General features: G+C 49.0%; 1 protein-coding gene across 6 annotated transcripts in view; it reads right to left on the reverse strand.

The window, feature by feature from the left end:
- The window catches only part of CACNA1H (calcium voltage-gated channel subunit alpha1 H), a 410,611-nt gene that overhangs the window by 146,826 nt on the left and 236,398 nt on the right, over positions 1-27,387 (reverse strand). For all 6 annotated transcript variants that reach the window (XM_083152776.1, XM_083152780.1, XM_083152775.1 and 3 more), the window contains one exon: positions 11,228-11,504. In XM_083152776.1, the coding sequence (XP_083008902.1) occupies positions 11,228-11,504 (277 nt within the window). The remainder of the gene's footprint in view (positions 1-11,227; positions 11,505-27,387) is intronic.

The raw sequence follows: 27,387 nt of genomic DNA on the forward strand, positions 1-27,387 counted from the left end.
TCCTCTTCCATCCTGTGTGACTGTACGGGTCCTCTTCCATCCTGTATTACTGTACGAGGCCTCTTCAATACTGTGTTGTAATAGTTTGTTCTGTTTCAGTTGCTCTTTTAACACATAAATGCCATTTTTTGTTAAAAATAGAAAACTGTGAGACATTTGTGGAGCTTTATTACCTCAGTGTTGTCACCAGTTTCCAAAGCACTGATGGGTGGAATATCAGTATAGCCAACAAAATGGCTGCCTCCGGTATGTGTAGCTGGAGGGCTCCCTTTAAGCCTATGAAAGAAGCCAGGCAGATCTGGTGCCTTCCCTTTGCTGGAAGAGTTACACGGCAGAACACTCTGTCACACACCTCATGCATGACAAGTCTTATCTGATTAGCAGCGCTGTCACCAGCGTTAAATGAAAGATCTCCCTTTTTCATTTCGTCTCGCTCAGTGTCTGTCACATCATTGCCCATCTGGATGATTTGCGAGGGAGGGAGGGGGTGCAGCTTAGCTTTTCGGTGAGCCAAAGAAATCCTAAATCTTCCCGCGTGCCTATAAACTTGCAACGTGAAAACAAATTTTCAACAGGTTATCTGGCCCTAGAAAATATATATTTCTCAAATAAGCTCTGCTCAGAGTCACCTCAGGAAAACATTGCTTAATGGATTACAATGTTTGCAAGACTCAGGGCGGGATTCGCTAAAATCCGCAGCCCTCTTCGCCGGCCACCGCATTTCTAATGACCGCATATTGTCTAAAATATGCGGTCATTAACGCAAGGGACAGCTCTTGCGGTAAGAGCTGTCCCTTGCGATGCGGCGCCGTTGCTGGACTTCCGGGTCTATGACCCGGGAGTCCGTCTGCGCATGCGCAGACTGACGCGCCGGCCGCAGGGCATGCTGGGAGGGATCCGTGACGGATCCCTCACACACCGCTGCGGTAAGAAGCCCATAAGCTTCTGCAGGGAACCGCCAGCTTTTGCTGCCGATTCCCTCCGCAGCGGTGACACTGCGGAGGGGGGTTAGAGAATACAGAAATGCGGTAAAAACCCAGATAACGGGGTTTTTACCGCATTTCTGTAATAGAGAATCTCGCCCTCAAACAGGTAAATATACTTTTAGCAATACTGGGTAAAAAGTAAGACTTTTTTACAGCAGCTTACTATAGTGATAATTTGGGGGTTAATTTACCTCAAAAAGTTTTGCTAAGGCGGGTCAGCTGTGATACTGGTTGGTCTGAGGAAAGGCATCAATTCCTTTACAAAGATGGCCCCAGTTCGGACTTTTGTGACACAATGGCACGATGCAGGGGCATTTCAAGAGAGTTGAGGGCCCATATACAGCCTCAATTGTGGGCCCCCTCCTTATGGAAGCGGAACAGGGCACCCGGGGACATCTCCAGTGCAGATGTGCAAATCACTTGGAAACAGCCATTTTCCAAGTGATTTCTGTCTGCGGTGCAGGGACACCATTGTGGGACTCTGGAGGGGTAAATATAATATATGAGCCCAGAGTGTGCAGTGCAGGCCCCCACTGAACCCATGTGGGCGGTACATCTTGCACCATTATAGAAATGCCTAGGACAAGATGATGTCACAATGTTGTCACTGTGTTAGAGCACGACAGTAGGATTTTTAAAGCGTCGGGACACAGAGCATAGCTTCGCCCCCGATAACCACGAAGCCCGGCCCCCTGTGTTTCGATTGGCCCACAGGCCAATCAATCAAACACAATGAGTTACCATTGCTATCTAAAATTATCGATGGTCATCCATTGCATAGTTTAGCACTATAGATGGTCAGTTGCACAATTGACATCGATGGCAACCATCAATAGCAATGGCAACGATGGCCGTCCCTAAGTGATACATGAATTCATGTATCACTTGGGGCCTGCATCCGGTGGAGGCCGGGGATGGTTGCACACACGTGGCGCTCTGACCTTCCATCCATGGAGCTCCACCATCCCCCGGCATCCAGGGCAGCATGGCGGCGGTGAAGGAGAGCGGAGGAGGCAAGGCTGGGGAGAGCGGAGGCTGCAAGGCTGGCTAAGCGAGCGCCGAGAGCCCCTGGAGCAGGACGCAGCGTCACTATGCCAGAGGCAGGCAGTGCTGCGCCCCCGGCATCACAGCAGCGAGTGCTGGGAGCCCATGGCGTTGGACAGCCGGAGGCAGGCAGCGTGACGCCCCCCCCCCCCCCTCCGGCAGCATCATGGGGCAGGGGGGGACCCTGGAGGAGGATGAAGGATCCTAGCTCTGTGAGCCCGAGCCTCTGTGCACCCCCCCAGTCCCCGTCCGGGAGGTGAACGGATGCCGCACACAGGCATACATTCACCTCCTCCCTGCCTCCACAGTACAGCAGACAGCAGCAGAGGCTATGTGCATCCTCCATACTGACCGCAGGATGCTGCGGTCAGGAGATTGGGCTCCCCCATTGCTGTAAACGGGAGCCGGGTCTGATGACCCGGCATACCCGTTCACACTGCCTCTCACCCTGGTCCTCCCCGTGTTCCACCCTGGTTAGGATTTCCAGCTACCCTTTTACACCAATGCTGACCGGGGTCCAAATGGTGTATTAATCACCACACTGGATACACATTGGGCTGCCTTGTAATTTGGAAGCTTGGCTGGTGTGGTGTGTACCAACTGTCCCGCATACCACTAGAACATCGCGGTCTTTGGGAACGTTCCAGCGTCCCTCCAGTGGGCTGGCATTGTCCCGTGGTGGGGGGGGGCAGTTGGGAGTCCCCCCTGCATGCGCACAGCGTCTATTCCCGCAGCAGAGAGGCTGGTGGATGGGCAGCAGCTTACAGAGCCGCTGGTCAGGGCCCCAGTGCTGCGAAAACGAAGGGCATAACCTTGTGTGGATGACACAATTTCTCAGGCCACGCCCCCTTGTTGGTAAGCCATGCCCCTTATTTTCGGGCTGCGCACGGCTGTCCATCATTGCTGTTTCCAGAAGTTGGGAGTTATGCACTAGGAGTCTGGATTTGGTCTTCAGTCCCCTATTTTTCCTATAGTGCCCTCTGCTTTGGCCAAGGGTCCTTGGTAAATCCCAATACTTTGCAGGAGGCAGTTATCTCAGGAGAATCTCCAGAGATGGCTGCCGCTTCGTGTTCTTTTAGGTCTTTTTGCAAGCAAATGGTATATCTTATCGGGAAGAACATTTGCAAGTGATAACACTGCCTCTTCATCCAGCACAGCCAACAGTAAGATCTAATGCCGGATGACTCATTAAAGTCGCATTGGAAGATAATGTGCATAATTATCAGCAAAATCCTGAGAACGTTCCAGCTTAATTCTACCTCACGAGGTTTTGAGGCCTGGGAAATGGCACACATTAAGCTGCCATTTTCATTTTCAGTTATTAATTAGATTCTAAGAGGTTCTCTGTGAATAATATTATGGCTAGAAAAGCAAACGCAAAGGAGAAAAGTATGAAAAAGATTTCTGTTCTCACATAGGAAGTATCTGGGGGTATACAGTGTAAAACCAAAATGGCCTCCATGATAACTCTGACTGATCTCATAGATGATGGTCTAACGCGTATCACACATACAGCATGGATGCAGAGCAGGGCTGGGCAATTGCGGCCCTCCAGATGTTGATGAACTACACATCCCAGGATGCTTTGCATTAGTTTTGCTATGTAGCCATGCTGAAACTGATGCAAGGCATGCTGGGATGTGTAGTTCATCAACATCTGGAGGGCCGCAAATGCCCAGCCCTAATGCAGAGACACCTTATCAGAGCCTGCATAATAATAATAATAATAATAATTAGATTTATATAGGGCTCTTTCTCCAATAGGAATAAACCATGTTGCTATGCAGAGGAACAAATAAAGGTACTTGTTTCCTAGCACGGCGCCAGCGATGGAATTTGAATCCATCGGGTCCCAAAAAATCGCGTTGATCGCATCGCATGCAACAAATCGCATGCGATGCGATCGACGCAATTTTTACATTGGAACCAATGTAAAATGGTCCCTGAGACCCGATTTTACATTGCCCCCAATGTTAAATGCACCCCAGACCCCAATTTTCATTGTTTCCCCACCCTGATGGGTCTAATGGCCCCCCATTGTTAACACCACCCCACGATAAACACCAACCCGAAGCATGGCGAACGCAGCGAGCCCACGAGGGGCGGCAGTCCGACCTTTTCATACCCCCACTATTTTATATAGTGCTTCGGGTATTACAGGTATTACGCGTCCCCACGCGGGGCTCGCTACGCTCGCCACACTTCGCTCGCCACACTTCGGGCTCGGTGGCTCGCTGCGCTCGCCACACTATATAAAATCAACTCCACGCTGACGTGGATAGTGGGGGTATGAAAAGGTTGGAGGACGCGTACCGCCGCCCCTCGCGGGCTTGCTGCGCTTGCCACTCTTCGGGTTGGCGTTCATCGTGGGGTGACGTTGACAATGGGGGGGCATTTGTCATGTAAATTACCCATCAGGGTGGGTATACAATTAAAAATCGGGTCCATTGGCCCATTTAACATTGTTCCCTATGTAAAATCGGGTCCATCGCATCGGTCGCATTGTATGCCATTATAATGGCATACAATGGACCCGATTTTACATAGGAATTTAACATTAAAAACAATGCATTCAATGTTAAATTGCGTTGGTCACGTCGGTCGCATCGCATGCCTTAACTTAACGCGATTTTTTAATTGTCGGGGAAAAGGCTAAAAATAGCCCTAAAATCGCGTTGGTCACGTCCATAGCGGGCACCGTGCTAGGAAACAAGTACCCAAATAAATTTATATTGTTTCTGTGCATGGTAAATACAGGCTGCTTTGCATGGAGCCTACAGATTTTACACAACTTTTTTTTTACACTGAAATTTAGATTTCTAGTTCGAACACAACCCACCCAAATCTAACTGTCTCTGCACATATTACCAATTACATCTGCCAAGACTTGCCGTACAACACGGTCTTTCCATTTTGCGTTCCTTTTGCCTTGCTAACAAAGCTAAATAAGGTTTTTCATAAAACACAGAGAGCATGATGATACTATAGGAATAATTAAGGAAATGCAAAGTAAACAAGTCTTCAGTTTTTGAAGGATTCTAAAGTGAGGACCTCTAGAACTGTACAGGAAAGCAAGTTCCATAGAGTTGGAGCCACATTTTTTTAATTAATGAATCAAGCAACTAATCCTGATTAGGCAATTACCATATTATACATGTTTGTTGGGGTTTCCCTTGAACCTACAAACCCATATTACCCTCACTGTTCTGACTATAGACTTCTACACTGGTATCCCCATAAAAAGGGGATGGTTGCTATAAAGGTAGGCCTGTCAGAGGCGATACGCACAATGAAGACCATGTTGGTCCCTTCTCCCTTTTCTGTTTTTTTTTTAAACCACCACACATGAAAAAAAGTTCAGTAATCAAGACCCCACAGAGAAAAAAAAAACCTAAAAATGAATTGAGGTAACCTGGAACCTCTGAGTGCATGCTGGGACCCCAGACAAGAGATCGGATGTACCCTCTCTTTGACAGCTAAAAATAATTTTTACAAGCTTATTAACAGTGGGACCAGTAAGCCCAGAGTACATTATTATAACAGCAAAACTATCACGACTTTTACAATTCAAAAAATAACGAGAACAAAAAATCTGATTCTATTCTGACATACGTGGCGTTATACTCCCCTAGGTTAGTGGACTGCATTGACTGCATTTGTGCTCGGCCAGGCACAGACACTAATTATAGGAAGTAGGACAGTCTATTCCGTGTACTCTATAAACCGGAGTCATGGCAGCGGTTGCGGAGTGGTAATACAATGTGCCATGTCTGTGGGATGGTTCAGCGTTCATTAACTGTAATAAATGCATCTTGGTCCCTCTGAATTTGCACAACTATAAATTTCATCTCAGTAAGCAGCAGCTCCGAGACGAAACGTGTTTTTCCATAATACCCAGCAGTCAGTTTCCTCGTGGTTTCATCACCGATGTCAATCTCTCGCTTGGCAAGCGGAATTATCTACGTTTTACATTCAAAGCTGTAACATTTGTCTTTATTCACAGTTACACTGATAGAGAAGCAAGCAGTAAAGCAATGTGCAGCAAAACACCGCCAAACAGGATTGGAAAGCCATAGAGCCACGTGAAATGCAACAATCTATTAGCACCTGTTTACCCGTCTTTTTTTCATGGGAACCCCCTGGTAAGCCAATCAGATGCTCGCTTTCATTCTGTAACTTATACATAGACAGAAGCAGCTTGCTGATTGCCAGTGTAGATTTTACACCAGAATGTGTGTTAGTAAATTATCTCTACTGTGTATGTTAAAGCCATATTATTTTAGTATCAGTTAAATGTACTAAAAGGCAATTGGAGGAGAAATCCCCAACTTCTCCTCCAAGTCCTTCATATTGCATTATTTTTTAGTAACCGGATTACAAGCATAGGAAATGCAATCAGCCCAAATATACTTAAAAAGAATATAACAAAAAGCTATTGGAAGGATCCCTGTGATAAAAACGCAATCTTCAGATAGCATTATCCAGGCTTCCCTCTGGTTCCACTAGTCATACACAGCCTAACCTGCCTGTTGGCAGTAAAGGCTGAGCTCAGATCTGGCCACTGTAATCAGCCGGGTGTGTCTGATAGACGCACAAGCTGACCGCTGTGTAAAAAAAAAAGAAAAGTTACCGGCAAGTCACAGCGAATCACATTATCTGAGGAATGGCTGCCCTGCTGAATCACTGATCAACAGTATTTGTAATTGGGGGGGCGTCATTGGAGGTAGCAGTCAGCGACGCATCTGATAACTATGCCCCTAAGGAGCTGATTGATTGAGAGTCGAGCGCAAATTCAGAGGCTCCCATAGCTGAACATCAGCAGTCTGAGAGCCGTGGATGGGTATGAATTCTCCATGTGGAAGGAGAATGTGTCATCCTGCTGGTAACTGCTGGTAACTGAGTTACAGGAGAGGAGAGACAATCACAATGAGGTTACATCACACGGTAATACGATAAGAGACCCTGAAATTGAGAGAGGACAATGAATGTAAAATGTGCTAGGGATGCGTGAGATAGGATTAGGAGGTCCTGCTGGGAAAATAAGGAGGCATGAGAGGTGGAGAAGCGCACCGGGCCATGTGACGACACGTCGGAACAGAGAGAGCAGTGTTATCCTGGGATCATCAGTCTAGCAGCTACAATGTGGGGCACCAAAGTTCTATGGGCCCAGTAACTATGTCATCTCCAAGACTGCTCTCATTTTAGTATTATTGGGTAATTACTCTTATTACTAATTATTATTATTCACAGTAAATGCATTTAGGGTCTCATTGGTGGAATGCCGATGCCAGCTTTGGCATGGAAGGTCAGAATGACGCAGCTAGATAACACATTGCAGTATGCACCTACCCCCCCCTCTCTTATACTCCTTTCCCACTAGACAACCTGGGTCGCACCTGAGATATTGGACCTTATTCTGGTCTATTCGCTCCCTTGCGCATTCGCGCAGCCGCTTGGTGGGCCTGGCAAATTGCTTATTCCCCCGTCCCGTTTGCACCTAGCAGTGTAGGCGTGGGGTGGCAGCGTGGGGCTGCGCTCATGGGAACGCCCAGCGTTTCATGGGAATCCCCCTGAAGACGCTGGGCGATCCCATGTAAATGCGCAGGTGATGCGGGTGCCGTGGGCGAGCAGCGGATGTCAGCTGCCCGACCTCTTCTTGTACAGGGAACCCGCAGATCTGAGACACCATAGAGGTGTCTTAGATCTGCGAGCACTTTCAAAATTATTCAATGGTCGGCGGTCATTAAATGGAACATCCCGGGTCCTACCCAGGTAATAACCTGGGTTGGTATCTTCTATAAAATACTAAATAAATAAGTAGAATCTGATTGGTTGGAATGCGTAACATCCCATTGTCAATAGAAATCCCATCTTAGTGAATTTTCACTTTAGACAACACAATATAAAACTTTTTCGGTACTTGTTTCCTATCTGGGCGCCCATCGCGGGCATCGCGTGTACATCGCATGCCATTATAATGACATGCGATGCGACCGACGCGATTACCGCGATTTTACATAGGGAACAATGTTAAATGTCCCAATTGACCCGATTTCACATAGGGAACAATGTTAAATGTCCCAATTGACCCGATTTCACATAGGGAACAATGTTAAATGGCCCCCCCCCAATTGTTAACGCCACTCCACGATCAACGTCAACCCGAAGCGTGGCGAGCGCAGCGAGCCCGCGAGGGGCGGCGGTACGCGTCCTCCGACCTTTTCATACCCCTACTATCCACTAGGGCGTGGAGTGAGAATAGAATAGTGTGGCGAGCGCAGCGAGCCACCGAGCCCGAAGCGTGGCGAGCGCAGCGTGCCCCGCGAGGGGACGCGGATACCTTCACAGGTATCCACATCCCCTTGCGGGCTTCACAGGTGTCCGCGTCCGCTCGCCACGCTTCGGGCTCGGTGGCTCGCTGCGCTCGACACACTATTCTATTCTCACTCCACGCCCTAGTGGATAGTAGGGGTATGAAAAGGTCGGAGGACGCGTACCGCTGCCCCTCGTGGGCACGCTTCAGGTTGACGTTGATCGTGGGGTGGCGTTAACAATTGGGGGGGGGGGGCATTTCACACTTCAGGGTGGGTATTTGGGGTCTGTGGGCCATTTAACATTGTTCCCTATGTAAAATCGCGGTAATCGCGTCGGTCGCATCGCATGCGTTTTTTTGTCAGCACGCGACGCGACCGACGCGATTTTTTTGCTTGCGATGCCTACGATCAAAATCGTGGGCGCCCTACTAGGAAACAAGTACCACTTTTTCTTTTTTTTTGAAATGGGTAAATGTCACAGTCAAGTTCCATTTCCTCTAAAAATGAAAACTCCTAAAAAGTTAAACGCGTCACATTTGGTACAAATTCAATGTAATTATTTACTGTACGTTGAAGGGATATTGGGGCTGTTTTCCGTGCATGTGAATCTTTTAATGACTTTACCCAGATCACCTAGAAAGCGCCTCACCGCAGAACATGCCGGCATAGATTGGCTCCAAATTAAAAGTATTATTATTCATTATTATTTATTACCAGTTATTTATATAGCGCACACATATTCCGCAGCGCTTTACAGAGAATATTTGGCCATTGACATGAGTCCCTGCCCTGGTGGAGCTTATGATTTAATACTCTACCACATGTACACGCACATACACACTAGGGGCGGGATGTATTAATATACATCGCCGCTCTTCACCTGACAGCCGCCGCGATGCTGCCGCATATGTACTAACATATGCGGCTAGCTTAGGGTTGCGGTGACGGAGACCCGGGAGATGCCTGTGAAGTGGTCTGCGGGGGTCTCCGTCACATCCCGGCGGCTGCCAGCGTCCCCCTGCGTCTCCTCCTCCCCCCCTGCAGCCGGATGTCCAGGAGATCGATGGAGGACGGGAGGGGGGGTCGCGCGGACGGCGATAGAAGCCCATAGGCTTCTATAGGGTATCGCCACTGCCAGGCGGAGACGGGGCGAACGGGTATTGGTACATAGGAAAATGCGGTAAAACCCCTGTTTTACCGCATTTTCCCTTTAGTACATCCCACCCTAGGGGAGCTAATTTACCTACCAGTATGTTTTTGGAGTGTGTGGAGAAAGCGCAGTGGCACCACAGAAAAACACAGGGAGAACATGCAAACTTCACACAGTTAAGTCCAATGCATTCCCACACTGGGTAAAGAAGGTGCCGCTGTTATGGGGACATACCGCCACTAGGATCCGCTTCCCATAGTTGCTCATCCATAAAATACTTCTGGAAGAGACTGTGACGCTCCTCCCAGCATTCCCCGAGGTCACACTTGAGAAAACCACCGAGGATAGAGATAGTCGGAGAACCCACCAGGTCCAGACGTATCAAGCTAAACCAGCCAGCCAATCAGCTCCAGCTATCTGTCAAGTTACAGGCTAGGTATGAAAAATAACAGCTAGGAGCTGATTGGCTGGTTGTTCATCACTTTTTACTTTACCACTTTTTGAAGCTTAATACATCTGGCCCTTTATCTAACTTTGGAGCAGAAGGATAGATCACCTGTGATGTATTGTCACTCTGACTGGTGCAAATATAATACTACCTGTAGCTTTATAATACCTGTAGCCCTATTTTTACATCAAAGCTTTCTAGTGGTTAGAAGACATTCTATTGACTAATGCTAGCAGCAACATCCCTGAACACTGATTGGCTCATCAACCATTAGTTGCAAGGGTATCTGGTCTTGGGATACGGTCGTTTTATCGAATGACATTAGGTCGAATGTCATTTGGTCGACCCCACTAGGTCGAATGTGTAAAAAGGTCGACATGGGTTTATGTCGAACTTCCGACTATGTCGACTGCCATTAGGTCGACTGGGGTTAGGTCGAATTGCTCTTTTTGGTGGTGCCCGAAGCATTGCGAGCGAAGCGAGGGTCCGATTCACTATGTCAACAGTGTCCATGTCGACACTGTTGACATTTCGGCCAAAAAAACCCCAAAAAGAGCAATTCGACCTAACCCCAGTCGACCTAATGGCAGTCGACATAGTCGGAAGTTCGACATAAACCCATGTCGACCTTTTTACACCATTCGACCTAGTGGGGTCGACCAAATGACATTCGACCTAATGTCATTCGATAAAACGAACCACATCCCTGGTCTTCAGTGTCTAAGATGAGATGCAATCAGCCGACACTGACAAACTGTCGACGTGCAATGGGCGAAATGTCGACATGAAAAAGGTCTACACGTGAAAACGTTTTTGTTTCAATTTATTTTATTTTTTTACATTTTTGGGATTGTGGGTCTATGTTGAAAACTCATTTTCATGTGTCTGCCCTTTCAATTTCGACATTTTGCTTGCAACTACCTTTTGTCAAGTCGACTTTTTGCTAATGTTGACTTTTCCATCCACACCCAGATGTATTAAGCCTGGCGAAGAGATAAACTGGAGATAAAGTGGAGAAAAAGTGGAAGGAGATAACGCAGCAGCCAATCAACTTCCAACTGTCATATTTCAAATACTGCTGATTGGCTGGTGCATTATCTCCTTCCACTTTTTCTCCACTTTATCTCTTCGCCAGGCTTAATACATCTGTTCCATTGTTAGTACCCGGCACGTGATTGGGATGGCAAGCCAGTCAGAGGCTCAGAGATCCGGGGCAGTGGCTGAACTCCAGGCTGCTTATAGAAATCTATGACTTCAGTTATACAGTACATAGAGATTTGCTCACCTGAAAAATGGCTATCCAAGCATAGCCAATGTTATCAAAATTAATGGCCCCCTTGTGTGGATTCACATCTCCAGGTTTGCATACATTATAGTACTGATTCAGGTCACAGTTGTTCCTGCTGCTGAATTCTGGAAAATTGAAATTGGAGCAGTCAATTTTGGGGGGGATGTCTTGGCATTTCAGCATCCCGTTGTCTCGGTGAGACGAGCAGATGTAAGGGTTGTCCTCAGTGTCATCCACCTGATAATACAGCCTCAGGGAGGTGAGGTTGTAGCTGCTATAGGGGGAGAGAGAGAGAGAGAGAATACATGGGTTAATCAGGCAAACTCTGAGCAGAAGAATCTGCGGGTCTCCAGCTTTCGTGTGAACCACATTTCCCAGCATGCCTTGCCCTCAAGCACAGGCCCAAGGCCCAAAGGCTGGTGGCAATCCACCCTGGGACTTGATGTTCTAGCCACAGCATGAGGGGAGTTGCCCGCTATATAAACCAGATCCAACGACAGTGACACTAGGCAGAAAATTATTGAGACGTTTGTATCCCTCCCCAAATTGTTGTTCGTACAAATTCCGCACCAGAGTATGCAGTCAATTATAAAGATGTGTTATTTCCAGTCACTGCAAAACAACCCCACATGTTTTTCTTGGCTGGAAACGAGGCGAGGGCACGGTGACCGTCACCAACGCACTGAAAAAAATAATTTGTTTTGACGACAAAATATGTTTTGTATATTTCTAGATTTTACCACTGAATAAAACAATAGCGTTACTATGGCGGAGGGATATTTTGCTCAGAGCTTGGTACTCTGAGTAAATATCCCTCCGCCATGGTAACGCCAGTGTCACATAAGCGTATTCTGCAGCGTTACATGATAGTCCATTAAATCCATATAGAGATAGACTAGAGAAGACCAGTGCACTATATTCCGAGGGACCGGCGGAGTCGTGTTACTGTAGCTTTAGGGGCACGGTTAGGACTATAAATACACAAACCCCCACATTATGTAAAGACATTGAACATACATGTAGGTGGCAATTTTGTATAAATAGGAGAATAAAGCTTGTGAAAACAATATGTGGGTATGTAGCTGCAGCATGAACTGTAGTGAACTGTATCGTCTTTGCCTTTCCTAGAAGACCTCAACATCTGCTTACACTAAGAAAATGATTTATTATTTGCTTGGTGCCATATTTCTTAGACCGTCCATCCCACATCCCAAGTACTACATCTGTATTCCAACAAGCGTTCACCAGAAGTCCAGTCTTTATACCTCTTACCTGTTTACATATCACATAAACTTAAATGTATGGGGTATATTTACCAGGATATGGTCCCCAGTTCGATACTGGTCGACATGCTAGGGATGGTCGACACAAGCATCATGTCGACAATGGAAAGATCAATAGTGAAAAGGTCGACATGTGTTTTTTTATGTTTTTCTTTAGCTGACAGGCAGTATTTTATACCCTACCACATGGGCAAAGGCTCAACATTCACTACGTTGACCCATGAAAGGGTGAACACGATAGAAAAAAAAATTGGCAATGTCAACATCTGTCGACAGGCGTCCTCAGTCAGTGTAACATGTGCTCGCACATAGCTCGCTTTGCTTGCCATAGTGTGGCACGGAGCTTCGCTCCACTCCCGCTGCGCTCGTAGTCCACGTAAAGCATGAAAAAGTCCAAAGAAATAAAAAAAAAAGTCAAACATTTATGTCGACAGTTGCAGGTGTTGACCATTGCCACACCGGCCTATTGCTTGTGTCGACATATTGTCATTTTCGACCTAGGGCACATCAACCTTTTGTCCATATAGGCCTTGTCTTGTGCCTGTTGATCATGGTCGACCTACTGGTTGTCGACACAGACGCTGTCAAGTTATATATGCAGACACCGTATGGAAAATATCAGCTGTTGCAGAGGAATGGATATTGCTTTCCCCATATGAATCAGGCCCAGTGATTGCATCATTGTCACCGCGGCAACCACTGGCAGCACAAAGCGCACTATTGTATCACCCATGTGAGCGATCGCTCAGAGGTAGCCGATGTAATCCCATGCGAGCGATCGCTCAGAGGTAGCCAATGTAATCCCATGTGAGCGATCGCTCAGAGGTAGCCGGTGTAATCCTATGCGAGCGATCGCTCAGAGGTAACCGGTGTAATCCCATGCGAGCGATCGCTCAGAGGTAGCCGATGTAATCCCATGTGAGCGATCGCTCAGAGGTAGCCGATGTAATCCCATGTGAGCGATCGCTCAGAGGTAGCCGATGTAATCCCATGCGAGCGATCGCTCAGAGGTAGCCGATGTAATCCCATGCGAGCGATCGCTCAGAGGTAGCCGATGTAATCCCATGCGAGCGATCGCTCAGAGGTAGCCGATGTAATCCCATGCGAGCGATCGCTCAGAGGTAGCCGATGTAATCCCATGCGAGCGATCGCTCAGAGGTAGCCGATGTAATCCCATGTGAGCGATCGCTCAGAGGTAGCCGATGTAATCCCATGTGAGCGATCGCTCAGAGGTAGCCGGTGTAATCCCATGCGAGCGATCGCTCAGAGGTAGCCGGTGTAATCCCATGCGAGCGATCGCTCAGAGGTAGCCGGTGTAATCCCATGCGAGCGATCGCTCAGAGGTAGCCGGTGTAATCCCATGTGAGCGATCGCTCAGAGGTAGCCGATGTAATCCCATGTGAGCGATCGCTCAGAGGTAGCCGGTGTAATCCCATGCGAGCGATCGCTCAGAGGTAGCCGATGTAATCCCATGCGAGCGATCGCTCAGAGGCAGCCGATGTAATCCCATGCGAGCGATCGCTCAGAGGTAGCCGGTGTAATCCCATGTGAGCGATCGCTCAGAGGTAGCCGATGTAATCCCATGCGAGCGATCGTTCAGAGGTAGCCGATGTAATCCCATGTGAGCGATCGCTCAGAGGTAGCCGATGTAATCCCATGCGAGCGATCGTTCAGAGGTAGCCGATGTAATCCCATGTGAGCGATCGCTCAGAGGTAGCCGATGTAATCCCATGTGAGCGATCGCTCAGAGGTAGCCGATGTAATCCCATGTGAGCGATCGCTCAGAGGTAGCCGATGTAATCCCATGTGAGCGATCGCTCAGAGGTAGCCGGTGTAATCCCATGCGAGCGATCGCTCAGAGGTAGCCGATGTAATCCCATGCGAGCGATCGCTCAGAGGTAGCCGGTGTAATCCCATGCGAGCGATCGCTCAGAGGTAGCCGATGTAATCCCATGCGAGCGATCGCTCAGAGGTAGCCGGTGTAATCCCATGCGAGCGATCGCTCAGAGGTAGCCGATGTAATCCCATGCGAGCGATCGCTCAGAGGTAGCCGGTATAATCCCATGTGAGTGATCGCTCAGAGGTAGCCGGTGTAATCCCATGCGAACGATCGCTCAGAGGTAGCCGATGTAATCCCATGCGAGCGATCGCTCAGAGGTAGCCGATGTAATCCCATGTGAGCGATCGCTCAGAGGTAGCCAATGTAATCCCATGCGAGCGATCGCTCAGAGGTAGCCGGTGTAATCCCATGTGAGCGATCGCTCAGAGGTAGCCGATGTAATCCCATGTGAGCGATCGCTCAGAGGTAGCCGGTGTAATCCCATGTGAGCGATCGCTCAGAGGTAGCCGATGTAATCCCATGTGAGCGATCGCTCAGAGGTAGCCGATGTAATCCCATGTGAGCGATCGCTCAGAGGTAGCCGATGTAATCCCATGTGAGCGATCGCTCAGAGGTAGCCGATGTAATCCCATGTGAGCGATCGCTCAGAGGTAGCCGGTGTAATCCCATGCGAGCGATCGCTCAGAGGTAGCCGATGTAATCCCATGCGAGCGATCGCTCAGAGGTAGCCGGTGTAATCCCATGCGAGCGATCGCTCAGAGGTAGCCGATGTAATCCCATGCGAGCGATCGCTCAGAGGTAGCCGGTGTAATCCCATGCGAGCGATCGCTCAGAGGTAGCCGATGTAATCCCATGCGAGCGATCGCTCAGAGGTAGCCGGTATAATCCCATGTGAGGGATCGCTCACAGGTAGCCGGTGTAATCCCATGCGAACGATCGCTCAGAGGTAGCCGATGTAATCCCATGCGAGCGATCGCTCAGAGGTAGCCGATGTAATCCCATGTGAGCGATCGCTCAGAGGTAGCCGGTGTAATCCCATGTGAGCGATCGCTCAGATGTAGCCGATGTAATCCCATGTGAGCGATCGCTCAGAGGTAGCCGGTGTAATCCCATGTGAGCGATCGCTCAGAGGTAGCCGATGTAATCCCATGCGAGCGATCGCTCAGAGGTAGCCGATGTAATCCCATGTGAGCGATCGCTCAGAGGTAGCCGATGTAATCACATGTGAGCGATCGCTCAGAGGTAGCCGATGTAATCCCATGTGAGCGATCGCTCAGAGGTAGCCGATGTAATCCCATGTGAGCGATCGCTCAGAGGTAGCCGATGTAATCCCATGTGAGCGATCGCTCAGAGGTAGCCGATGTAATCCCATGTGAGCGATCGCTCAGAGGTAGCCGATGTAATCCCATGTGAGCGATCGCTCAGAGGTAGCCGGTGTAATCCCATGCGAGCGATCGCTCAGAGGTAGCCGATGTAATCCCATGCGAGCGATCGCTCAGAGGTAGCCGGTGTAATCCCATGCGAGCGATCGCTCAGAGGTAGCCGATGTAATCCCATGCGAGCGATCGCTCAGAGGTAGCCGGTGTAATCCCATGCGAGCGATCGCTCAGAGGTAGCCGATGTAATCCCATGCGAGCGATCGCTCAGAGGTAGCCGGTATAATCCCATGTGAGGGATCGCTCAGAGGTAGCCGGTGTAATCCCATGCGAACGATCGCTCAGAGGTAGCCGATGTAATCCCATGCGAGCGATCGCTCAGAGGTAGCCGATGTAATCCCATGTGAGCGATCGCTCAGAGGTAGCCGATGTAATCCCATGTGAGCGATCGCTCAGAGGTAGCCGATGTAATCCCATGTGAGCGATCGCTCAGAGGTAGCCAATGTAATCCCATGCGAGCGATCGCTCAGAGGTAGCCGATGTAATCCCATGTGAGCGATCGCTCAGAGGTAGCCGATGTAATCCCATGCGAGCGATCGCTCAGAGGTAGCCGATGTAATCCCATGTGAGCGATCGCTCAGAGGTAGCCGATGTAATCCCATGTGAGCGATCGCTCAGAGGTAGCCGGTGTAATCCCATGCGAGCGATCGCTCAGAGGTAGCCGATGTAGCAGAACACAATCGCCAGTGGATATCACTCCTGAGTTTTTCTCTCTTCGTCTGGGTCTAGAGTTACAGAAAACACTTTTCTCCATCTGTTCAGTATATCAGGAGAACACGGCGCAGCGCATGTATCACGGGGAGGTGATGCAGATAAGGGCATCAGATGCATCGATAAAGCCTTCAGACAGAGGAATCCACCATGCGCGCCGTTCTCTGCCAAATAGGCTTCAGTCTATCCTAATCCGTCAGCGATGTTCCCATTTAATGTACAATATAGTCATTTTCTGGCAGATTGCAGCCAGAGGTGAGGCCGCGTTCTAGAGGTGTGCCCTAATAAGGAAGAAACACTCTCATTTTTCTTTGGAAAACACGCTGTGAAGGACACTTGGGTCTTTGGAAGGAAACTATCATTTTTTTGTTTTAGCTGTTACTTTTTTTTTGTTTTTTTTAGAAATGATGGATCTGCGCCCGGGGAACACTACATAGGAAAGGACAACAGACATTAATGCAGCCCACCCATGCTGCCCTGCCTCCAAACTCTTTCCGTGCCGTCTCGTAGAAACTTTCCAGTCCAGAGGGGAAGCTGCAGCACAGTTCAAATTTCAAATAGGGGAGCCACACTAGGGATGGCCACAGCGGCGTAACTATAGCACCGCAGCCCCCGCCACCGCGCGGGGGGGGGGCGCTGTGCATGTGGGGGGGCCGGGGGCTGCGGTGCTATAGTTAAACCCCCCCCCCCCAATCCCCCGCAGACTGTCACTTACCTATCGCGCTGGTCCCGGCGGCTCCGTTCTTCTGCTGAGGACCACCACAAAATGGCCGCCCCCATATAGCACACAGTTCTCTCAAACGGTCTGCTGTATGGGGGCGGCCATTTTGTGGTGGTCCTCAGCAGAAGAACGGAGCCGCCGGGACCAGCGCGATAGGTAAGGCTTTGGGGGGGGGGGAGTGTTTGCATAGGCGGCAGGGCAGGGGTGCTTGGCGGGGCGGCGGCGAGGGGCTGGATGGCCATCGTTGCCTTTGCCATCGATGGCAATAGTGAAAGTGGCCGCCGATAGTGTCATACCATGCCACTGATGACAATCAATGTTTTTACATATTGACGGTCATCCAATTTCTTTGACTGATAGCCCAATCAAAACACGGGGGCAGGGCTGTTATGCTCCGTGTCCCGGCCCTTGGGGGGGGGGAAAAAAGAAATACGAAACTATTTGTTTAAGCTTTGAGATCGATGGGGGAAAACCATCTTGCAAAACTAATCTACATCGGCCATAAACCATTGATGATTTCAAATCATCGATGGTTTGATGGCCATCCCTAAGCCACACCTACTGCCACCAACTGCCGTTCCAAACTATTGGTGTTTCACCCCTATTTGAATTTGAACTGTGCTGCGGGGGAAAACAATACCCTGAATTCATGAGCACCAATATATTTACCGCTCGGGATGGAAATAATTATTCATTGCTGTTAATTTAATTCTTCATTTGCTCAACGAAAAAGTTATTTCATCCATTTCGGGGAAGACATATCTGTAATTAATAACATCGGAGAGGCCGTCATTCAGGATAGGCCCACAGTAATGGTTACCAGCAGGCCCTTGTCTTAAAGAGCAAGTCAATCCGCTATGTTTCACATTGATATATATCAATGGCCATTGTCTTGATACACATCCCAGCATGCCGGGATATGTAATTCAACAGCAGCGGGGGGTACTTCTGTTTTAAGGCAAATTTCATCCCCCATCCCTGTTCTAGAACATAATACATAGAGTCTGATTGGTTGCTATGGGCAATATCACATCTTCAATAGAACTCCCATCTTAGTAAATTTACACCTTAGAGGCGTATTCAGACTTGATGCCCACTGCCGGCATCTGTAGTTACTGAAGTACCGCCTGGTGCACCATCGGTCTCACCATCGAAACTCCCACCTGCCCATAGAAATGTTGGGGCGTGCCTGGCTGCCCCCAACTTACAGAAGAACAGCCAGAATAAAGGGAAGTCCAGGCTTACTTTTATCTGAGGCGAGAGGAAAAATCATTTGATGGTGAGTAACCGCGGGAGCATGTACACATCTGCTCACACACGCCCGCGCTCACATGCACGGGAGCATGCATTGGAATCGCCTAGCGAGTAGGTCTGAATCGGGCCATTAGTCTGCCTTCTCCACGCACTATGGGGCGACACCTCTGATTTGTCAGCTTTCGTTTCACAGTGTGGACTTTGGAGATAGGAGATCATCTAACGTCAGGCTGCGATGGCCAGGAGAACAGATTACACAGACAAGTGCTAGTTCTTATCAGCGGCCTGAGCTCAGTGATGGGTACAGGACTAGTGTGGCCAATCCCGGGATCGGCGGGATCCCGGGATTTGGCCTAAAAAAGTCCGGGATTTCAATCCCGGGATTGGAGAATCAAATCCCGGGATTTCGGGATTAGACTGCGCATGCGCAGTCTAATGCCGGGCAGCGTCTGAGCACTCGCTCAGACGCTGCCCGGCTGTTCCCGTAAGCTGACCCGGCGTGCGGCCTGCGTAGTGTGACAGTGGAGGTCACGCTGCGCAGGCCACACGTCACCACTGACCGCCCGCCTACCCGCCGGCCTGCCTCCGCCTGCCCGCCTCTTCTCTGCCGCCCACCTGCACGCCAGCCTGCCTCCGCCCACCTGCCTGCTGTCTTCGATGGAGGTGCACTTGCCGGGAGGCACCGTGCACCTCCAAACCCACTCCCGGCCGCCCGCCCGCTCCCTTATGTAAGTAGATGTGCGGGTCGGCCGGGGTGGGTCCAATGCTAATATTGGGCTTTTTGGTTTGGATGCGAATCCCGGGATCCCGGGAATCCCGGGATTGAGCATTTTTCAATCCCGGATCCCGGGATTGAAAAATGCCCTGGGATTGGCATCCCTATACAGGACTAAGGGGGCAAATCTCCTGGTGACCTGCGCCAGATTGTAATACAGCCGTTGTATCAGGCTGTATTGCCTTGGGAGCTGGCGTGAGTGGCACTGGCCCCTGTTTTTGTGGGTACCAGCAAATAAAAAGTCTGCATTTGTACATAACACACAAATACACACAGACATTTCAGTTCTACACACACATACACACACACATATATAAAGAGCATAGAGAGAGTACCGTCACCCAGGGCTTATTTTAGCTGCAGTAATAGGTATCTTGCCCTGGTGCCGTCCAATGGGGGCAGCGTCGCGACACAACCCACAGCATATATTTAAGAAAAAACGGGCACTCAGGGACTCCATCAGCAGTGAAGCAAGACCAAACTTTATTGCATCCTTGGTCTATCCGGTCAACGTTTCGGAGGCCGGACCCCCGTCGTCAGGACAAGTGAAAAGCGGTGGTATACACTTGTCCTGGCGACAGAGGTCCGGCCCCCGAAACGTTGACCGGATAGACCAATGATGCAATAAAGTTTGGTCTTGCTTCACTGCTGAGCCATGAGTGCCCATTTTTTCTGAAATATATATATATATAATTGACAAAAGAACACCACCATAATACATGTAGTGAACAAGGTCACAAGCGGATATACCAAACATCTTCCATTATCGCATGTCAATGGAACTGTCACTCATATTTTCATATTTTATATTAGTAGTTTTGGGAACAGCAGGCTTGCCTATCCTCCAGTCTCAAGGTGGGCCAGTCTCCCGCTTGCTTGCCAGAGCCCCCGCATACTTCATCCCCACTGGTTCAATTACCGCAAATCGCAGGTCCGCAGAGGGGGCGGGGTTAAAATGACGCGGTTGTTCTTTCATTTTGACGGGCTGCTAACAGTTCACAGCTGTGTCCTGTGCAATGGGGAAAGATGCACAGTAGCACTGCTCATCGCCTGGGCACCAGACCCAATTCTGATGCCTGATGTTATTATGTATACATAAATAAGGTCACAATACACCACACTGGTCCGGTATGGTGAATGCAGTTAGCAGTGTCTGATTGTCTTCTTTGCACGTTGTCTGGAGGGGACAAAAGTAATAAAACAATTCCTACTCTCTATCCTACTTATATACTTCCCTGCCAAGCGGACAAGTCACTTCATGCATATGTACCTAAATTACACCCAAATCTCATCCGCCGAAACTGTGTCTACAAAATATAGCAATATACAGAGTTATTATTGCAGAAATAACCTCCCGCAGCTTCTGATTACAGATCCCTGTGCTTACATGTTGTACAGATAATCACGCAATATGGGTCTGCTCAGCGGAGGGAGAAAGCAAACAGTGTGGATGTTTAAAGGGAAATGCACCCAGATAGACCATTCTGACATCTCTATGTACACTTTATGTCACCCTCATAGTTTAATTTGCAACACTTGTATATGATCTGTGTGTGGCTGAGTCTCTGAATCTGAACATAAGTGCTACAATGAAGCATTTGCAGATTTTTACCGCATACATATTTTCCTGTATGTTGGGATAGACTCCTGATTTTATGTGTAGCCTCCTGCACCCCTGGAAGTGTAGGCATCCCTCCCGCTTCCTAGTGATGTGCACATGATGCACAGAAAAGCAATGTAATCACAAGAGAAGGCGGAGCTAAATTATGCAAATTCCATTGACTACAGACCCACGAATCACAGAATTTCTACCATTTATTTATTTATTTACAGTTTCTAATATATATAGTGCAGCAGATTCCGTTGCATAATTGTAGACATTAATGAAACAAACTGGGTAACAACAGACAGACTTGGAGGTAGGAGGGCTCTGCTGCAAGCTTACAATCTATAGGGATAGAGGAGGGAAACACAAGGACAGGCACCAGTAATAGCATAGCTTGTAGGTCCAGAAGGGAAGCTGTATAATACATAAGTGCCTCAGAGGGTTATGTGTATGGTACTTATATATGATAGGCTTCCCTGAAGAGGTGAGTTTTCAGGGAACGCTTGAAAATTTGGAGGTCAAGTTGGGAGATATTTTAAGATAACTAAAGAGATATATGACACTAGTGCCATGGTTCTCTATGGCCATGAGCACAGTTGCCGGCAGAAGCACATCTTGAAAATGGCTGTGACATGCCTGCGCTTTTCCTCCCGCTCCCCATTACCTCTCCCCTGAATGGTCCCTTCCTGTCAATCACTCTGCAATAAGAATCCCAGGGGCAGATGTACTAGGCCTGGTGAAGTGATCAAGTGAAAGGTGATAACGTAGCAGCCAATAAGCACCTAATTGTCATGTTACACACCATGGAGTTTTGAAAATGACAGGCGCAGACTGGATGCTGCATTATGACCTTCCACTTGATCACTTAACCAAACTTAATACATCTGCCCCTCAGAGTCAGCACAAGAGGACCTAGACCAGTGGTAGCCAACTCCAGTCCTCGAGAGCTACCAACAGTTCTTGTTTTCCAGCTCACCTCGCAGATTCACAGGTGGAGCTTATTACTTCACTCACGCTGTGAGGAGACCTGGAAAACGTGGCCTGTTAGTAGCTCGTGTTGCAGTTTAAATCCCGGCAGTCGGGATCCCGAACGCGGAAATCCCGACACTTTCACCCCCCCGTGGGTGTCCACGACACCCTCGGAGGGAGAATAAATTAGTGTACCGAGCGTAGCGAGGCACGGGCCCGCTGCGTGGCGAGCGCAGCGAGCCCGCAAGGGGGGGCGATCCACATCCCCCCCCTTGTCGGGATTTCGGCGTTCGGGATTCCGGCGTCGGGATTTTGAATGCCGGGATCCCGACCGCCGGCTTTTCATGCCGAATCCAGTAGCTCTCGAGGACTGGAGCGTGCTACCCATGACCTCCTAGACACATGTGCGGTGCCATAGCTGCCTGCGCGCTGTCAGCAGATAGTTGGCGGTCGTGCCCATACACGGTGCGTTTTTGCCTTGTGATGCGATGCGCTCTCCTGTGCACATCACAAAGTGCAGTCTGTACTTCATGTACTAGATTGCGTCACATCTAGATCAAAACGCACACTGTTGTAGCCTTCTGAATGAGATGTGATGTGATCTACTACAAAAGCAAGGAGTACATTGAACCATGTATGGGCAGCTTTAGGATCTATGGGCCTGATTCTAGTTCACTTGCAAAAGCAAATTCACTCTCTAATGGACAAAACCATGTGCATCGCAGGTGGGTCAGATATTTACATGTGCAGAGTTATATATGTGAGTTATTTTGTTCTGTGCAGAGTACTGTAAATACTGTCTACTTTATTTTTACACTGCAATATACTGTAGAGATCAGTTTGAAGTACAAACCCCACCCAAAGCTAGCTCTCTCTGCACATGTTACATCTACCCCACCTGCAGTGCAGCATGGTTTGGGGGTTATTCTGTTCACTTGCAAAGGCAAATTCACTCTCAGATGGACAAAACCATGCCGGGGCTGATGTAACTTGTGCAGAGAGAGTTAAATTTTGGTGGGGTGTGTCCAAACTGATTTCTACTGTATAATGCAGTGTAAAAATAAAGCAGTCAGTATTTACCCTGCACAGAAACAAAATCAATCACCCACACTCTCTGCACATGTTACATCTGCCCCACCTGCAGTGCACATGGTTCTGTCCACCTGAGAGTGAATTTGCCTTTGCGAGTGAACCAGAATAACCCCCTGTGTCCATTAGACCGTGAATTTGCTTTTGCGAGTGAACCAGAATTAGGCCCCACAGATGGAGCGCCCCTGGCTCTTGCCCTTGGATCGCCAGCATGCTTGCGCTGGTGATCGCCGGTGCAGAGGCGCTCCATCTGACTGGGATCCCCGCATCCCAGTTTCCGGACGGCGCCGCTGCGGGTTCCTGCCTGTCTCTACTTCAGGGAGACAGGCATGGATAGGGGGAGGCGGCGGGGGGGGGGGGGAAGGGTGTGAATGCACCGTAGCCTCGGGGTGCGCGCGAGCGTCTCGTGCGTGTTCGCCCCTGGCGAGAGCCGGCCGCTGGCGAAAGCGGCCGGCTCCATCTGCAAGAAAGAGGCCGGCTCCATCTGTATGTCTCTTTATGTGAAAATACCCAATGTGTTTACAAGTCGATTTCCATAGATGAAAAATATAGACAGTTCTTATAAAGCATCTGTCACCGTTAGGAAGGATTTCTCCACATTAGGGGATATCAGCCATGTTTATATAACTACAACACGTAGTAACAGCCGGTGTTTATAACAGTTGTTTTGCAAAATGACACATCGCAGTATCGTTAATTCACAGAAAAAATGTCTCCGTGTATGAAAACATCCTGTTTTAAAAGCCAATATTTAGGGGCGGATTCAGTTCGCCGTCGATGTGTCGTGCACTCTGGCCCTCGTTCTGATCTGCATGTGCCCGCGGCCAGTGCAGGGCTCGCAAATATCAGTCAGAGGAGACTGACTTATATTTGTGGGCTTCCGGCCAAAGACAGGGTGGGCGCCAGCCCCCGGCGCGCCCGCATTGCCATGGAAACGCCCGGCGTTTCAGCGGTCCTGTGCGCATCGGAGCCCCTGTGCTGCACGTAGGATAAGCGTCCGGCAGCACCTGTGATATATATCACATGCAATCCTGCCACCCGGGAAGCTCCCAGGCGGTTCAACGGAATTAGAGTATGGGCCTTTAAGTCCCCGAATAAGTCCCTCGTCCCTGTTTTAGGAATTGTCCCTGTTTTTCAATACTGACAACCTAAGGAATGTCATAAGGCGACACTTCCATAACCCATGCTTATATTCTTCTCTCTATTACTTATCGAGAACCTACAGTAGTTACGGGATGCCGAGCGTAACAGAAGGAGGACATACTGCAGAAGTAATGTGCACTTAGGGGGTGATTCAGGTTGCCCCCCCCCGAACAGCCGCCCCTCGGTACAGATGACTTGGCACCTAACAATCCAGCTCTGCCAATCCCAATAGTTTTTAATGATAATCCCCTGAAATCGAATGCCGACATGAAAAAGATCAGCAACTGAAAAGGTTGACATGAGTTTTTTGGGATTGTCTCTCCAGTTTGCACCAGTCAGCTCCCTCTGTGTGGTCCTTTGTTAATCCACAGGAAACATCTTGTCAGAAGAAAACATGTGTCGGAAATGTGTGAGCAGCACTGAGGCACCGGCGGATGATGTACACTGTGGGATGATGTACACTGTGGGATGGAGGTGAAGGGGGCAACCAGCCCAAAATGCTGCCATCCAGGAAATGTAGCCAAGAGCTATCCTACGCCTCACCAGCGGTAATTACTTGTCCATTTGCAGTTTTATAGAGGAGACGACACGGGCTGCCCACCTGCTCTGGCCTTCAGAAGATCCTGCAAGTGTCCAGGAAACTTGGTGTGAGTCTTTACTCAATGGTAACAGTACAGAGACAAGCCGCATGCTACCATAAAAGGTCCTTCAAGATCAAGCAATAAGTGCCAATCGATGGTGCAAATGCTCTTTTGTGATTTAAATGGTCTCTTTGGAACAAGTGTGCCCGGTTCTCATAGATAGCTCCACCCCTGCACATGTGACATCATGAAGTCACATTGATAGGATGGGGCTGCTGGGGCCTGGAGGAAGCCAGGGATGGCCTCATGGCCAGGGATGGCTATCAGCAATCAATGGTTATTGCAACTGTTAATTGACTATGGTGGATGGTAAGTGGGTTCGCCATCATTTTCATGGCACCGGTGCTGCCCCATCAATGGCATCGTCCATTGTTGAGAAAATGTAAACGGTGCATGTCCGATGGCCAAGGACTGCATCTGCAGATGGTTTTAAACCTTTGATGGTCAATGGTACAGTCTTTAATGGCTATCACTAAAGCCGAGTAACTCTTTGGATGCTCTCTAGGCTACAGAGTGCGGTTCATCGGAATTTCTAGTAATGGGGCACCGATGGTGCTCCATTTATCTGTCCAGTACCGTACTCAAATTTCTGGGAGATGAATGGACATGTAACAAGAAAATCTACCCTTTCTTGTTAATACCCCATTATCTATTTTCTAGGAAAATGTTATTTAAGCAGAAAAAAACAACAACATAAAGGCAGCGATGTGGACTATTATGTATAAAAATAGAAGTTCTTTGTGATATAATAGCACAAAGTATTAATATGAACAAAGCACACAAAAAAATAAAACAACCAACTGGTAAAATAATTGCACTACACAAGCTGTAAAGATGAAATTGTGTCAAGGTTGATGGGCCAAGTGCTTCTCATCTGCCGTCAAATTCTATGTTCTATGTAACGTATCTTCTTTTTGTTCTGGCTCGATTTCCCTCCAGCTTTACTCTCCTTTTCGGGTTTTGGTGGCTCGGCTACATCGGTCTTCTTTTTCCTTTCAAGCTTCTACTCTTTGATTTCTAATACTTTGCAGAAGGTTGGGAGATCTGAGGTGAACTCAGTCTCGGTCCAGTGTTTCCCAAGTCTCTGCATCTTCCACAGCAGTGTTCTACATAGGTCATTTTGCCCTTCTACGTTAGCTGGAGATCCAGGCGCTCAGCTTAATGCCATCTTGCTGTCTCTCCTAGGTCATCTCCTTACTCTCTGCTCAGCTATTTTGACTTCAACTTTTTGAAACCAGAGATCGTTATTCTGAGGTCTTGTCCTGTTCTACTGTGAAAAGTGAGAGTCTGGTATACAGAGAGGAGGCGTGTTGGTCTGGTGAGTAGAGAGGAGGAAGGGCTAGCATCTGGTAAGCAGAGAGGAGAAAGGGTGAGGGTCTGGTGAGCAGAGAGGAGGAAGGGCCAGCATCTGGTCTTCAGAGTGGAGGAAGGATGGGCAGGGGTGCCGAGAGAGGGGGGGAGCAGGTACAATTTACCCGGGCCCGGGCCTATCAGGGGGGCCCTGGTCTGGACACACAGGTTTTTTTTTTATTTGGTGGCAAGTACCCCCAACATGACCCATTTCATTAGGTACAAAATACTCTGTTCCTGGACTTCCCTGCCAGTGGTAGTTACAGAGGTTGGACTCCAGCACAGTCCAAAATTCAAAGAGGGGCAGTCACATCAACTGCCAGTGAGTCCAGGACAGTGATGCTTGGGGTGGCAGTATATACTGTATGACCCCCCCTTTTTGAATATTGGACTGTGCTGCAGGCTCACATCTGTAACTGCCACTGCAGGGAAGTCCAGGAACAGAGAATTTTGTAACTAATGGAATGGGCCATGTTGGAGGGTATGTGTAAATCCTTTGCAAAGAGCATGTAACCCCTGGCAGAGCATGTTAACCCCTGGCAGAGCATGTAAATCAGGGCAGACAGGTTAATCCCTGTCAGAGAATGTTAACCCCTGGCAGAGCATGTTAACCCCTTAATATGCAATGAGCATTACGGTGTGTGGCATAGCGTGTAATGAGCATTATGGCATGTGGTATAATATGTAATGGGTGTGTGACGTGTAATAGGCATTACAGTGTAAATTTTTGTACGTGTATCCACCTTGGAAGCAGTGGCGTAACAACGGGTCCGCAGAGTGTGCGGGAGCTCCGTCCATGGGGGCCCCAGGAAGTTGTTGTACTGGGGCCCAGGATTTCTCTTGGCGGCCCTGAGGATGGGTGTCTGGTGAGCAGAGAAGTGAGGGTCTGGTGATCAGATAAGAGGAATGGTAGGGATATTGTGAGCAGGCATCTGGTCATCAGAGTGGAGGAAGGGTGGGTGTCTGGTGAGCAGAGAAGAGGAATGGTAAGGATATTGTGAGCAGCGTGGAAGAAGGGTGAGCATCTGGTAAGCAGAGAGGAGGAAGGGCAGGCATCTGGTAAACAGAGAGAAGGAAGGGTGGGAATCTGGTAAGCAGATAGGAGGAAGGGTGAGGGTCTTGTGAGCAAAGGAGAGGAAGGTTGAGGGTCTGGTGAGCAGAAGGGGAGAAAGAATGAGTGTCTGGTGAGAAGAGAAGGGGAAGGGTGAGCAGTGAGGCAAAAAGTGAGGGTGTGGTGAGAAAACGGAAGGAGGGGGTCTAGTAAACAAGGGGGATGAAGGGTGAACTTCTGGTGACCTAAGTGGAGTAAGGGTGAGTGTCTTGTGAGCAGTGGTGAGGA

This window comes from Crinia signifera, chromosome 7 (assembly GCF_055691185.1).
Source record: "Crinia signifera chromosome 7, ASM5569118v1, whole genome shotgun sequence".
Taxonomy (NCBI): domain Eukaryota; kingdom Metazoa; phylum Chordata; class Amphibia; order Anura; family Myobatrachidae; genus Crinia; species Crinia signifera.